The following is a 16,520-nucleotide window of genomic DNA, read 5'->3' as shown; positions in this document are numbered from 1 at the left end:
TTCTGGCTTACTTCACTCTGTATAATAGGCTCCAGTTTCATCCACCTCATTAGAACTGATTCAAATGTATTCTTTTTAATGGCTGATTGTCTAAAGTTATAAACTAGCTCCATACTAATGTAAAGCGACAGTTTCACTAAAATACACTCATATCACACACCTGGGTCTAGTTATCTGGAATCGTGATGGAAATAATTTCCTGAATCCTTTCTTCTTAGACTTATGTCACTTAAGGTGCAATTAGACAAGCAGAGCCACCAGTGGTATGGAATAAGAAATTAGTTATAAAGATTAGAACTCAGGGATTACTAGATTTGGTGGAAGAGTGTATACAAAGCTGTTATCTTCATATCTGGTGTTGAGAATAAATTCATTGTTAATCAGCTAGAGTAATAGTTGTAGAACAAAGCTGGAAATAGACTGAAGTGTGGACAAATGGTGACTCATAAGGACATATTAGAACCATGAGGATAATGGAACCCACAAGACACACTAAAACTTGTCTACGTCTCACCTTCTTTAGTCTCACAGTAGTGGGTGACCTTGGGAGAAGTGTCATTTGACATCATGCTTAAAATTGGCTTAAAACTCAACATTCAGAAAAATAAGATCATGGCCTCTGGTCCCATCACTTCATGGCAAATAGATGGGGAAACAATGAAAACAGTGATAGACTTTGTTTTTTGGGCTCCAAAATCATTGCAGATGGTGACTATAGTCATGAAATTAAAAGACACTTGCTCCTTGGAAGAAAAGTTATGACCAACCTAGATAGCATATTAAAAAGCAGAGACATTACTTTGCCAACAAAGGTCCATCTAGTCAAAGCTATGGTTTTTCCAGTAGTCATGTATGGAGGTGAGAGTTGCACATAAAGTAAGCTGAGTGCCGAAGAATTGATGCTTTTGAACTACGGTGTTATAGAAGACTCTTGAGAATCCCTTGGCCTGCAAGATCAAACCAGTCCATCCTAAAGGAAATCAGACCTGAATATTCATTGGAAGGACTGATGCTGAAGCTGAAACTCCAATATTTTGGCCACCTGATGTGAAGAACTGACTCATTGAAAAGACCCTGATGCTGGGAAAGATTGAAGGTGGGAGGAGAAGGGGATGACAGAGGGTGAGATGGTTGCATGGCATCACTGACTCAATGGACATTAATTTGAGTAAACTCTGGGAATTGGTGATTGACAGGGAAGCCTGGCGTGCTGTAGTCCATAGGGTCGAAAAGAGTCGGACATGACTGAGAAACTGCACTGAACTGAACTGAACTTAAATACATACTTGCCCGAAGACAAAGAGAAGATGAGGAGGAGATTTGACGGGAAGTGGAGGTGTTGTGAGTCAACAATAAGATGAAATATCAGATCAGCAGCAACATGTGTGAGTAGCCATAATCCCTGGAGCCCTGCACCAACCCCCAAAACATAAAGATTGTGGCTGCTTCATCACAACAACCTTCCAATGCCACACAAATTTCTTTTGTGGCCAACCCTAAGCCAGAACAATATAGGAAGCATATTCTGGGAAAGATATTTCCAGTCAGTTAAGGTAGCTCAAAACTGCTACAATATTCTCTATGTTAATTTGCCATCCATCTGTACTCTTTTAACAGCTTTTGAATAAAGAAGAACGCAAAACTATGTTTCTTGGTAATGTTGTTGTTGTTCAGAAACTAGGTCGTGTCTGACTTTTTGTGACCCCATGGACTGCAGCACAAGGCCTCCTCTATCTTCCACTGTCTCCTGGAGTTTGCTCAAATTCATGTCCATTGATTTGGTGATACCATCCAACTGTCTTATCCTCTGCTGCCCTCTTCTCCTTTTGCCTTCAATCTTTCCCAGCTTCAGAGTCTCTTCAAATGATATAGCTCTTCTCATCAAGTGGCCAAAGTGTTGGAGTTTCAGCCTCAGCAGTCCTTTCAGTGAATATTCAGGGTTGATTTCTTTTAGGATTGGCTGGGTTGATCTCCTTGCAGTCCAAGGGACTCTCAAGAATCTTCTCCAAAACCACAATTCTTGCTAATATGATGCAGTTGTTTCTCATTCAACCCAAAACAGTCTAAACATATCCTTCAAAGATTATAGCAAGTTCATTTATCCATTCGTGGGTGATGTTACTTTCTCTTCTAGCTTAGCCACACTTTTCCACAGAATCCTGTATCTTCACTACTGAGATATAAAAATATATAAGATTGACTTATATTAGCATATCTTGTTACCACACAGCAAATGGGAGAGGGGAGTTAAAATTGGTTAATATAATACATAAATATATTTATATAAAAATGAAAAACAAATTTTCATAAGTGCTATTCTTCTTATTTCTGCAAATGACCACATGGTTATAGCAGGTATTTATAACCACCTCATCCATTACCCATCCTATAACCTCTCTGCTCATAGCAAGCACTTCCATTCACTGCTATACTTCACTTCCTATAAAGCAATCTTCTTATTCAAGAGCAATGCTATGAGGAAAGTCATAAATTTGAATAAGAAATTCTGCAGGTCCACCACTCTGGTTTTGGCAGCTGTTTGCAAACCATTGAATTCTGGGAAACATCATTAAAACGATATCTAACTTCATATTAGAAGCAATAGAAGCCACCGAAGTATATTTTTTAGAGAGTTTAAAGAAAACAAGCAAAATATTCAAGCTAATATCTTATGAACATAAAAGTATATTTTTTAATTGTGTGTTTGTTATAAATCACTACTAAGAGTTTTGAAAGTCAATGCACAGACTGATAAACTGTATTTGCAATGCATATTTCTGAAATAGGACTCAAATGCAGAATATGTTAGAAGTTCCTTTAAATCATTAAGAAAACAGATAATAAAGAATGACAAAATCTTGGAGATCCAACTCAGAAATAAGATATCTGATAGCTAATACATATATAAAGATCTTAATATTATTATTAATTAGGGAAATGAAAATAATACCTTATCTCGGTGTTCCACCTGGGTCCTTTCAGTACTCTGAGTGTATCAATGTGGCTAGGAGAATATGACTCCAGAAAATAGGGAGAAATAATGACTGTCTCCAGGAAACGAAGTGATTAAGTGAATTTTCTAGAAGCTTCCATCATTGAACCGATGTGGAGAAAAGAACAAACAGTAACAAATCACAGACCTGGACATTGAAGGAGAGGTAGGATTTACTGGAAAAAAGAAAGTTGGTATTTACTGAGCTTTTCTCAATGTGAGGCACTGCGGTTTGCGTTTCAGATTCATTATCTAATTCAAATGTCAAAACCCTAAGAGATAGGCTTTATTGTTTTCTTTTAAAAAACAAAACAACTTTGGGAAATGAGCCGTATCTTTCCTAATTGTGAAAAGCGTCTCTACCTTTTATTATCAGCCAGTTTGTTGCATTTTAGAGGGCTGCTTAGGAGCAAGGTCTGGACTATGGAGAAGCACTTGGCCCCAGAACTGGGTGGCTGGAAGTCTCAGTGGTGGTGACATTACTGGTTTATGGAAGCTAAAGGGAACTGAGAAAGAAAATGCCAAACATAGATTCAACTGTCCCAGGATCAGTAAATGAGGAAAGCATCCACTAACTAGTTCACAGTGCCAGATGTTTTAGTAAGTTTCTTAAATAATAGTGTGCTGGGAAAAACAAGGGCTACAATGAGATTTCATTCCTTAAACACCCCAAGCTTGCTTCCCAATCAAGATCTGTGCCCCTTGTTTTTCCCTCTCTCCTGTGACGCTTTGCTGTTGTTTAGTCACTAAGTCGTGTGTGACTCATCCTCTCTCCATGGGGTTTCCCAGGCAAGAATACTGGAGTGGGTAGCCATTTCCTTCTCTATGGGATCTTCCAGACCCAGGGATTGATTCCACTCGAAGGTGGACTCCTTACCACTGAGCCAGTGATGCTATCCCCTAAATATGAACATGACGCACCTCTGAATTCCTTCATGTTTCAACTCAAATGTCACCCCTTTGTGAATCCTTTGTCCAAATCTGTTTTTCAGTTCTGAGAATCACTCTAGCACACTGCGTGCAGCAAGAATGAAAGCTGATATACTGCCACCTGGTGTCCTGCTCAAACATTTTGTGAGGCTTCTCTGGCTTCCCTGCTCCCCTCCAATGATCTTGGATTAAATTGTGGGGAAGCCTACTCACAGTAGCAGCTGCCAAGCCTGAACCAGTCAGTAAACTTCCCAGTGCAGAAATCAAGAGGGAGAGGATTCAGGAAAACTGGCTGTTTGTTTTTTTGTTTGTTTTTTCTTTTGCCTGCCACATGTGAAAGGGATTGATTCCAAATGACAAATACAACACATGAGATGATTATGGCTGCAGAGTTATAGGCTACCTTGGATAGAAAGTTTGGAATTGTTGCACAAGATAGATTTTTCTCTATTAAGTCAAATTGCATTTACTGCTCTGTCCTTTCTTGTAGTATAGGAATATCCAGAGAAGTGGGACAAGGGTCAATTATGAAAATGCTAATAAACAGTAGTAGCAAACACAGGTTGGTATACTTTTTCTATGTTATATTATGATACCCATTCTCTCAATAAAATACCTTATATTTAATGTAGTTAACATCAGTTAATGGGAACTTATTTCCCATTAACAGTAAGAAACATGATAGACCACTGATACTTATGATAATATATGAAATCTGCTGTGCAAACTGTTAAACAAACCTCAGAAAAATACTGAAGCTTTACCTTGTAGATAGACTCCTCTGGAATTTCATGCCATGGCTTCCTAGCCTCAAAGGTTTTGTGCATTTCCACAGCTGGTTGAGAGCCTGTGACAGAGAAGGTGCTGCACTAAGTGATTTGCATGTGTGTTCACATTTCTTACTGGAACCACTCAAAGTCGTGTCCACCCTACTTTAGGAAGACAGTGGAGCAAAGACAGTGGTCATAAGGCAGCTTAAGACCAAAGACTTAAGTTGTATTTCTAGATATAGCATTCATTGGTTGTGTGACATTGGGATTGTGACAGTAATTTTTATGCTTCCATTTCCTCATCTCTGCACTATGGTTATTGGTAGAATTTATCATGCAGGGTTCTTACAAAAAGTTAATGGAATAATGAATGCCAATGCTGAGCCCAGTGCCCAGCAGAAAGATACTGACTACTTAGAGAAATAAAATTGAACATGAGGCAGTTTCAATACCTTGCCTGTTATTGCAGAGTAAGTGTCAGAGTGGAGCCCTCCCTCCATACCCTACTTAGAGGAGATGCTTTTCCTCATCCCAAGAGTAACTATCTTAATACAGTTTTGTATGTCTTTAAAGTGCTTATCACTATTTAAAATTGTCTATTTTTTTTTAAAGGAAGCTGTATAATTTGTTTTCTTCCTACTGCACTCTAGGCCTTTTTTTCTTTTAATTCTCTTCAGTGTTGCATCCTGCATTCCTGAACAATGCATAGCACTCACAGGAGACTATTTATCTATCTGTCTATAAATAATTGAGCAGGACCTTATGGGGCAGACCACCACATCTGCCCCTGCAATGTCCTCTCTCTGCCTCTTGTGTGTAGAAAAATTTTAGCTCCTAGACTTTCCCCAAGTCCCAAAGTGTAAATTTAATCAGAGAATTGAGAAAATGCAGAAAGAAAACAATCAAGCAAGACAAAACTATAATAGTTTCAGTTCAGTTCAGTTCAGTTGCACAGTCGTGTCCAACCCCTTGAGACCCTATGGACTGCAGCATGCCAGGCTTCCCCGTCCATCACCAACTCCCAGAGCTTGCTCAACTCATGTCCATAGAGTTGGTAATGCCATGCAACCATCTCATCCTCTGTCATCCCCTTCTCTTCCTGCCTTCAATCTTTCCCAGCATCAGAATCTTTTCCAATGAGTCAGTTCTTCACATCAGGTGGCCAAAGTATTGGAGTTTCAGCTTCAGCATCAGTGCTTCCAGTGAATATTCAGGACTGATTTCCTTTAGGATTCACTGGTTTGATCTCCTTGTAGTGCAAGGGACTCTCATGAATCTTCTCCAATAGTTTAGCCATTAAACAAAGTCAAGGACCTTCAGCTCCCCGCCAAGGACTATATGCAACATTCTGAACCATGTTCTTCGAGCTGTTTTGTAGAATCTGAAACCCCTACCAAGTGAAAGAAGTTAACTGTATGTGCTCAGAAGCACTAGACCTCAGATTGTGTGTGTTAGTTGCTCAGTCATGTTCAACTCTTTGCGATCTCATGAACTGTAGCTGCCAGGCTCCTCTGTCCTTGGAATTCTCCAGGCAAGAATACTGGAGTGGGTTGCCATTTCCTTCTCCAGGGGATCTTCCTGACCAGGAATCAAACCTGGGACTCTTGAATTGCAGGTGGATGCTTTACTGTCTCAGCTACTATGGAAGCACCAGACCTCAGACTGGTTGGAAACAAAAGGTTGATTGTGTTGACTCCTGATTAACTCACCAACAATGAATCAGAAGAATGTCTACAAGCTGATTATGAAACCCACAACTCCCTTCCCTCACCTTATCTTTAAAACAGTTTCCTCACAGCCACCTGGGAATTCTAGGATTTTGAGTCCTGGCTGCATGTACGACTTTCCTGGTGTCCTGTGATAAACACTGCATTTTGCTTCACTGCAACCCACATGAGCAAGTGGGCCCAGGAATGGTTCAGCAATATACATTGTTGTTTAGTCGTTAAATCATGTCTGCCTTTTTTGTGACCTGGTGGACCGTAGCTTGCCAGGCTCTGCTATCCAAAGGATTTCCTAGGCAAGAATACTGGAGTGGGTTGCCATTTCCTTCTCCACGGTATCTCCCTGACCCAGTGATCAAACTCGTGTCTCCTGCTTTGCAGGTGGATTCTTTACCAGTAAGCCACCTGGGAAGCTAATATATATGTATGTGTAGTGCAAAAGATAAAAGTATTTCTAGAGCTCACACTACTCAAACTCTAAAATAAAAGATGAAGTTGGACTCATTTTGATTTGTTTATCTAAAAATGTTAACAGTTTTACCTTACAAGCCACTTCAGGCAGATTTATTTAATTTATCTAGTGGTCAATTGGCTTGGCCTCTATTTCAGATAATTACAATAGCTTTAGATTTCAGGATTCGGCCATATTAGTTGAAGGAATGCTTCCTGCTGTTGGAGCCCTATACTTCCTGGTTTGGACACAGACCCTCCAACATGTGGGTTAATTTATCAAGGAATTAGTAGTCTCCTCAGAAATAAGCTCCATAGCAAATGAGTTTTCTGAATGGTGTGGTCATGTCCTCACAATCCTTCCTCAAGTGGGCTGATTGCTGTGATCTGGAGAAAAGAAAAAGGAAATTGATTTGTAGTGACTTCTGTGTGTCAGGGCTTCACAGGTGGCGCTAGTTGGTAAAGAACTCGCCTGCCAATGCAAGAGACATAAGAGATGTGGGTTCAATCCCTGGTTCAGGGTTCAGACACGGCTTCGATCCATGGAGGAGGGCATGGTAACCCACTCTGGTATTCTTGCCCAGAAAATCCCATTTACAGTAGAGCCTTCAGTCAATGGGTTGCAAAGAGTCAGACACAACTGAGCAACTAACACTACATTACACTACTGTTAGTCTCGCAGCCCCTCCCCAGACATGCATTTATACTTCTAAATAGGAGACATTAATGAGACTTTTCAGATATTCCTTTATTAACAGTAACTGCATCTCTTTTCTTAGAAAGGTAAGTCAGGAGTTAGCTGTTGAGACCTTCCAATCCTGTTTCTCTTTCCAGAACAAGACTTAAGTTTCAGTATTCATGAGCTTCCCTGGTGGCTCAAACAATGAAGAATCTACCTGCAATGTGGGAGACCTGGGTTCGACCTCTGAGTTGGGAAGATCCCCTGGAGGAGGGCATGGCAAGCTTCTCCAGTATTCTTGCCTGCAGAATCCCCATGGACAGAGAAGCCTGGTGGGCTACAGTCCATGGGGTCAAGAGTCAGACACGACTGAGCAACTGAGCACACAGGTGGAAGGCACTGCTCTGATTTTTAGCACCTACCCCATACTGTTTAGGTGAGAAGAGATGAGGTGGTTAGATAGCATCACTGAGTCAATGGACATGAATTTGAGCAAACTCCAGGGCATAGTGGAGGACAGAGGACACTAGCGTGCCTGGGGTCACAAACAGTCGACTTAGCGACTGAACAACAACCACGCTGTTTCCTTTGCTTATTTCAGTTGTTCACTGGAAAGAAGGTTTTGCAGTCAATCTGCAGTACCAGATTCCAAGAAGTAGATTTAGATTCTGAACAGTCTTAATTAATTCTATCTTGTACTAATAAATTTTCCTGGATGCATTTTATTTTTCCAGCTACATATTGAGCTCACAGATAACATTGCTTTTGTAATTTTCAAAGGTCCTAGGGAAATTGTGGGCCCCAAATCACTATTTAAATAAATATGTACATGTTGAGTTAAACTAACATTCTTCCTGGACTGTAACAGATAAGACAGAGCAAAATTCTTATTTATTTTTAAGCAACTCTATTGAGGTATAAGTGACATTCCCTAATATTCATCCATTTTGAATTTCCAGTTTAATAATTTTTAGTAAATTATCCTTCATCCCCAATTATAGTTGTTCTTTATTTCCACGCTTGGCCCCACAGCAACCACTGACCACATTTGTAACTTTATAAGTTCCTTCCATGAATATTTCACATACATGAACTCGTTCAATATGTAATCTTGTGTCTGGCTATTATTCCTTAACATAATTAAAACATTATTTATCTTGTAGCATACATTAGTATTTCAGTCATATTTATTGAGGAATAGCAATTCACTGGCAAACGAATTGCATTTCGTTTATCCATTCACCAGATGTTGCACGTTTTGGTGTTATTAGGAAGAATAACCACAAAGCAGGTTCCCAGTGTTTTTAGAATAAACCTTCACTAACCCTTCACATTTACTGAGTATCGCAAATGTAGGTGGTGTGGCAGATTCCAAACACTATAGACTACTTAGCCAGATAGATATGCGCTGTGATTCTTACTATGCCACCTACCATACGTGTGATCTCAGGTTAGCTACTTGATCTCTTTCAGCTTTAGTTTTCTTGTTTGTAAGTTGGAAATAATATCTCTGTTGCATAACTTTTCTATTAGAATGGTGTGCATAAACATAATTTAACGCATAGCATTTGTGCACATTTATAAATTGGGATTTGAAAGTTTATAAATTTTATCAAAATTTTATGTAAAAAATTTCTAACCAAAGTGTGTTTTCTTCCACATTTGCAATTCCAATCTCTCTCAAGTTGAATAATAGCAGCCCATCATAAGGCAACCCAGCTCTGAAAGATTTCGGCTCTCTTTGCATTACGAGTTCGTGAGAAATATCCTTAATGTTTGTGAAGTTGGTCTCTAGAAAGCAGTGTTTACTCCCTCTTTCAACCACAGGAAACTGATTCTAGGGCAGAAATGGTGTATTTCTAGCACATGTATGTGTTATCCTCTCTGATTGGCTGGGCAACCAGATGCAGAATCCTATTACCTGAAGCAGAATGTTCCACAGATCTAGGTCGTACAACTTTCCATGTTGGGGATACTTGATCAGGATAAATGGAGAGGAGAACTTTTCTAGCCTCATTGCTGATCCTGTGGCTTCATCTCGGTCATAAGTCCAGGGACTGCTGAAGACATTCTGAGCAGTGGTGATGGGGAAGGTGGGGGACACAGTCAGGCACCTCCAGGTTCTAATATCTGGGGGTGTGAAGACGATGAATACTCTGTAGATAAATTATTTTCTATGTCTGACCTGTCTTTCTGAACAGGAGTGAGCAGCCTCTTGACTGTGGAACAGCATCCTCCTTCGCTATGTTCAGGAAGGAGAAAGTCCCAATTTCACCTGCAGTTCCCCTTCCAGCTCTTTCTATGCTTTACACTAGTACAGATGTTCAGTTCAGTTCAGTCGCTCAGTTGTGTCCGACTCTTTGCAACCCCATGAACCAAGCATGCCAGGCCTCCCTGTCTATCACCAACCCCCAGAGTCCACCCAAACCCATGTCCATCGAGCCGGTGATGCCATCCAACCATCTCATCCTCTGTTGTCCCCTTCTCCTCCTGCCCTCAATCTTTCCCAGCATCAGGATATTTTCAAATGAGTCAGCTCTTCGAATCAGGTGGCCAAAGTATGGGAGTTTCAGCTTCAACATCAGTCCTTCCAAAGAACACCCAGGACTGATCTCCTTTAGGATGGACTGGTTGCATCTCCTTGTGGTCCAAGGGACTCTCAAGAGTCTTCTCCAACACCACAGTTCAAGAGCATCAGTTCTTCAGCACTCAGCTTTCTTCATGGTCCAACTCTCACATCCATACATGACCACTGGAAAAAACATAGCCTTGACTAGATAGACCTTTGTTGGCAAAGTAATGTCTCTGCTTTGAATATGCTGTCTAGGTTTGTCATAAATTTCCTTCCAAGGAGTAAGAATCTTTTAATTTCATTGCTGCAGATGGGAACCTGCAAAAAGCCCCCAAGAACCTGTTTGTAGTGAGTGTAAATGGGGATGAAAAAGAGCAAGGACAAGTGAGAGTCACTCTGAATACTAAGGAGGGCTACAGCTCCCTGTATATCAGAGGACTGAAGACTCAGCCACATACCTCTGTGCCTCCACACAGTGCTGCTAAGCCCCCTGCAGCCCATACCCAAAGCCTTGCCTGCTGCTACTCTGGGACCAGGGTTGAGGAAGAACCATGTATGGGTTGGAAAAGGGAAATTAAAAAAAAAAGGGGGAAATTCAATGAACTACAGTGTTTTCAGTAATCAGGAGGAAATGGAAACATAGATTAACAGGCATTCCAGTCACTGTAGTTCCCTCAACTAACTAGACTGTACTGCATCACCAACCTTGACTCCCACCAGTATATTGGCCATATCATTGAGTCATTTCTCTAGCCTCGTTTCCCATGATTTAAAGTGCACTAAATGATTACTCAAAGATACCAAACAAAATAATATGCTTCAACTAGGTCAACATTTAAACTCCACTGTTGCTACATCCTAAGAGCTAGACCTTCTGTGGTGTTTCTTCACGTTCATGAATAAGACATGGACATACATCTTCTTCTCACACACCTGGCAAGGAAAACTGTATGTTTTGTACCAGAACAGTCAATTATGCCTCATTAACTCATTGGAGAGATTTTGATTTTGGTTTAGTTCAACCTTCTCACTGAATGGGTGTTTGTATTTCATTTCTTCTAATATGAGGCTATTTGCATTTTTAAAACACACTTTTGATATCTGAAAGGAGCACTGATAGGGGAAGTTCACCACTGTCTCCTGAGAAACCTGTATGTGGGTCAAGAAGTAACAGTTGGAATGAGACATGGAAGCACAGACTGGCTCAAAATTGGGAAAGGAGTATGTCAGGGCTGTATATTGTCACCCTGCTTATTTAACTCTATGCACAGTACCTCATGTAAAACCCTGGGCTGGATGAATCACAAGCTGGAATCAAGACTGCTGGGAGAAATATCAATAAGCTCAGATATGCAGATGACACCACACTTAAGGTAGAAAGCCAAGAGGAACTAAAGAACCTCCTGATGAGGGTGAAAGAGGACAGTGAAAAAGCTGGATTAAAACTGAAACTTCAAAGAACTAACATCATGACATCCGGTCCCATAACTTCATGGCAAATGTGGGGGAAAAGTGGAAACAGTAGAAGACTTTATATTCTAGGTCCACAAAATCACTGCATGATGACTGCAGCCATGAAATTAAAGGATGCTTGCTCCTTGGAAAAAAAGCTATTACAAACTTAAACAGCCTCTTAAAAAGCAGGGACATCACTTTGCTGACAAAGATCTGTATAGTCAAAGCTTTGGTTTTCCCAGTAGTCATGTATAGATGTGAGAGTTTAACCATAAATTCTGAGCACTGAAAAATTGATGCTTTTGAGTTGTGATACTGGAGAAGACTCTTGAGAGTCCATGGACAGCATGGAGATCAAAACCATCAATTCTAAAGGAAATCAACTCAATATTCTTTGGAAGACTACTGCTGAAGCTCCAATAAATTTTGGCCATGTGAGGAGAACAGCCAACTCATAGGAAAAGATCCTGATGCTGGGATAGATCGAGGGCAGGAGAAGATGGTGACAGAGGATGAGATAGTTGGATGGTTTCACTGACTCAGTGAACATGAATTTGCACAAACTCTGGGAGATAGTGAAGGACAGGGAAGCCTGGCATGCTGCAGTCCATGGGGCCTCAAAGAGTCTGACACAACTTAGTGACTGAACAACAACAACTTAATATGCAAACCCCTGAAAACACTCATCAAATTAGAATGGGAAGAGATTCAACCCTTGTAAGAATGGGGAGGAAATACAGCATAAAAGCCTCAAGATGGGATTTGTTCCAACTGTCCTCCAGGGGGTGAGGTTGCATAAACTGGAAATGTCACCTCCAACAAAAGTTCCATTTCACTCCTATGAGCTTCTGTATCTCTCAGCTAGGTGAGTTGCACATTTGAACAGGCTCAACACCAGGAGCAGTCATTGTCAAGGAAGCATTTCATCCTGATAGTCACTATAATTTGCTTAAATAGGGATCTTTGAATCTCAGATTTCTCTGTAATAGGACTTAGCACCCTCTGGCACATTCCTTCCTGCTCCTCAGGGGAGATTTTCCACAATATGGCTCTCAGCTTCCTTTCTGCATAGTCTCATGTTCTTCACCACCTTCTCCTGTTGGGAATGCTCTTCACAGGGAATCACTAACATTATATTCCATGCACCTGCCTCTATAGAACCAACACAATTCTGGTTGAAATCTGAATAGAGACACTGTCTCATTATAGATAGGTCTGTCCTGGTCTCATTGATTTAGCATTAATGTTGCAGGAAGAACTGCAGGCCAGTCAGTGACCCGGCTGACAGCCACATCACTGGCTCTAAAGGGACTTCCTGAAGCGGATGTGCAACTATTCCTACCTCTAGTGGACTTCTTTATCTCTTCTTGTATGTCCAGACAATAGAATATGAAAGAAAAAAAGGCTTTGTTTATCCAGTGGTCCCCTATAACAGGCATTCTAGGTTAAACACATTTTTGTGGCAAAGTTTCAAGTGACCCACTCTGATTGCCCCTCTCCTCTTTTTCTTCTTCTAATTCTACTTCTCTAATATCTGCTGCTGCTGCTGCTAAGTCGCTTCAGTTGTGTCTGACTCTGTGCGACCCATAGACGGCAGCCCACCAGGCTACCCCATCCCTGGGATTCTCCAGGCAAGAACACTGGAGTGTGTTGCCGTTTCCTTCGCCAATTCATGAAAGTGAAAATTGAAAGTCAAGTTGCTCAGTCGTGTCCAACTCTTTGCAACCCCACAGACTGCAGCCTACCAGGCTCCTCCATCCATGAGATTTTCCAGGCAAGAGTACTGGAGTGGGGTGTCATTGCCTTCTCCATCTCTAATATCTACTGTGTGCCTAATAATAATAATTATTATTTTTCTACACTATTTCTCACAGTTCCTTTAGTTAACATTTGCAACAGCCTCAAACTGTTCATCTGATCCCAGTGTGTGCAGATCACTTCAGTTTTACTTCAGTGAAAATATACAAGTCCTCATTTTCTATCCCTTTTATCTCTAAATCCATATTAGGGAACCATTATTATTCATAGACTCTGAGAAAAACACAGACTTGATTTTCATATGTTTTAAAAAATACTTAGTTCTTTTAAAATAACCTACTAGAGGTAAAAAGCAGAATACAAATAACAATAATCAACAATTAAGATGTATTTAGTGTAAAACAAATAACTAGTGGGAAGGTGCGGTATAACAGATGGAGCCCATACTGGTGCTCTGTGAGGAACTAGAGGGTTGGAATGGGAAAGGGGAGGAAGTCTCAAGAGGGATGGTGTGTATATATATATATATATATATATATATACACATATATATATATATAACCATGACTAATTTGCATTGTTGTATGGCAGAAGTTAACACAACAATGTAAAGCAATATCTTCTAATTAAAAAAATAACAAAATAAATAAAATGATGTATTTAAACCTGAAATTTTATTTGAAATTTATTTTTAAATTATATGTTTTAATAAAAATAAAACGATTTGCAATTCTAATTTCAATGCCCATCTAGAGACTAAAAACAATATAACTCTTTAAGAAGGTTCAGTCTAGAATAAATAAATATAATTTTAAAATAAAACTGCTTAATATTGCAAAGTGTTCCAGCCAAGACTGCTATGAATGCTGTGCTGATTCGTGAGCACCCTTCAGAATCACAGGGGAGTACACAGGAGATGCTAAAAAAAAAAAAAAAAGGATCCTGAGAACTCCTGAGAAATAATAATTCATTATGCAAGAATCTTCTGCATCCATGCCATCTGAGACTAAAATTATGGCAACCTACTCCAGTGTTCTTGCCTGGAGAATCCCAGGGATGGTGGATCCTGGTGGGCTGCTGTCTATGGGGTCACACAGAGTTGGACATGACTGAAGTGACTTAGCAGCAGTGGCAGCTTCCCTAAAATCCTCCACAAATTCCAAATCAGAGTCTGCCTTCTTTGCAATGTTCATAGAAAATGCCCCTCAAGTCCTAAAATAATTACCTTTCTATTTCCCACTCTCCTCCACTCCTCGCCAGCTCATTCTGAATTGGTTGAGGTGGGAGGGTGGGGCGTCCTGTCACAAAGTGAGGGCTTGAGCAGGATTTGTTGGGTGAGCTGACTGGCTGCAGGAGGAGGAACATTTCCACAACAGCTTATGACACTCCCGCCTTCGGGTTTAGTGAAGTTTCTCACATTGAAAATGTGTCAGTAAGAGAAGGAAGCATCATGAAGAGGCTAGCAGGCACTGTGCTGGGGCTTTTGTTTGCCCAGGTTTGCTGTGAGTTGGGGCTGCCCCAGAGGGGCATCTGAAGGATTGAGCAGCTGCTGTATTGTTAAGGGAGGGAGAGGAGCTGACAAGTCCTGCAGACTTTCTATCTTTCTCATCATCTATGGGAGTTGTGTGTGTGGGGGGGTCACTTTCAAGGTTTTGTCAGAGTTACAATGACCTTCTACTGTGACTGTTTCTGTTTCTCATTAGGTGTGCAAGGGCTGGATGTGGAGCAGAGTCCCCCAGCCCTGAGTCTCCAGGAGGGAGCCAGCCACGTGCTGATTTGTAATTTTTCTGCCTCTGTGAGCAATGTACAGTGGTATCTTCAGAACCCCAAGGGCCGCCTTATCCACCTATTTTACATTCCTTCAGGAACAAAGCAGAATGGAAGATTAAAAGCCACAACAATCCCTACAGAACGCCGCAGCTCACTGCACATTTCCTCTTCGCAGACCACAGACTCAGGCACTTACTTCTGTGCTGTGCAGCACAGTGCTCCCCAGGCACCTGCAGCCTCTACACAAACCCTCCGCGGGCTCAGCCCCTCCTCCAGCCACAGTCACACCGTGAGGCCACCACAGGGCATTTGCAGTGCAGATTATTTCTTACCTACACTGGTACAGTTTTAATCACAGACACGTTTTGACCCTACAGATTATGAACTTTGGTCTTTATCTTCTTTTCTCAATCTATATTTCCTTCTGTACTAGAGACTTCTAACTTGGAACTAGCAGAATAGCTGATAAGAGGACAAAAATAAAATAAATATTTAACCATCATATGCTGAACTGAAAAATGTTAAAAAGTGAAAAGAATTCAAAGAAAAAAAATAACTCCAATAAAGCTGTTATCCTGATTAGTTAGATGACTCAAGACTGCTCAGATTTGCCTCACCAGAATGTGTCCCAACAGACACTTGCATCATCCCATCCTATGAGTGCAGCAAACTGAACATCAACAATAAACCTTACTCAAAGTTCAATATGAGCTTGGTAACTTAGAAGAAAATTATCCTGGATGCAAGAAATCTTAAATCCATTTCACTGTCCATAGTCAAGGTCTTGGCAGAGTTCATTCCTTCTTGAGATCTAAGGAATAATCCATTTCCTTGCCTTTTTTACCTTTGGAAGGCCAAATAATTCTTTGATTTGTGACTCCTTCTTCAATCACTAGAACTTCTCGCTTCCATCCCCATAGCTCCTTCCTCTTTTGGAGTCAAATATCTTTACGTCTCTGTCCTATAAAGTATAAAAAATTATTAAACAGAAAGTGAAAGTGAAATTGCTCAGTCATGTTTGACTCTTTGTGATGCCATGGACTGTAGCCGACCAGGCTCCTCCATCCATGGGATTTTCCAAGCAAGAATACTGGAGTGGGTTGCCATTTCCTTCACCAGGGGATCTTTCTGACCCAGGGATAGAACCTGGGTCTCCCTCATTGTAGGCAGATGCTTTACCATCTGAGCCACCAGGGAAGTGTTGGTGGCAGGGGAAGCTCTCATGACCTGTGGACATAGTGGAGGGCAAAGGGAAGATGAAAGATGCCTCTTATTTCCTGGCAAGGACCCAGCCAATGAAAAGCCGTGGACTCTTGTTTACTATAGCCCTCCCAGATTCCTTTTTCAATTTATATTATCTTAAATTCTTTTCATCAATGTTTTACAGTTTTCAGAGTGCAGGTCTTTCACCTCATTGGTT

General features: G+C 40.8%; 1 protein-coding gene and 1 gene segment (V, D, J or C); both read left to right on the top strand.

The window, feature by feature from the left end:
- Positions 1–9,593, top strand: part of LOC129621960 (uncharacterized) — a 30,589-nt gene extending 20,996 nt beyond the window's left edge. Inside the window, exons 6-7 of the mRNA XM_055538960.1 lie at positions 8,902–8,995; positions 9,530–9,593. Coding sequence (XP_055394935.1) covers positions 8,902–8,995; positions 9,530–9,593 — 158 coding nt within the window. The remainder of the gene's footprint in view (positions 1–8,901; positions 8,996–9,529) is intronic.
- Positions 9,594–14,780: 5,187 nt separating this feature from the next.
- On the top strand, positions 14,781–15,452 carry LOC129621959 (T cell receptor alpha variable 22-like). The segment is given in 2 exon segments: positions 14,781–14,832; positions 15,034–15,452. Coding segments are annotated over 2 exon segments (471 nt in total).
- Positions 15,453–16,520: the final 1,068 nt, after the last annotated feature.

Source organism: Bubalus kerabau, chromosome 10 (assembly GCF_029407905.1).
Source record: "Bubalus kerabau isolate K-KA32 ecotype Philippines breed swamp buffalo chromosome 10, PCC_UOA_SB_1v2, whole genome shotgun sequence".
Classification (NCBI taxonomy): Eukaryota; Metazoa; Chordata; class Mammalia; order Artiodactyla; family Bovidae; genus Bubalus; species Bubalus kerabau.
Note: the sequence above shows the minus strand (reverse complement) of the source record. Positions and strands in the feature narration are given on the sequence as shown.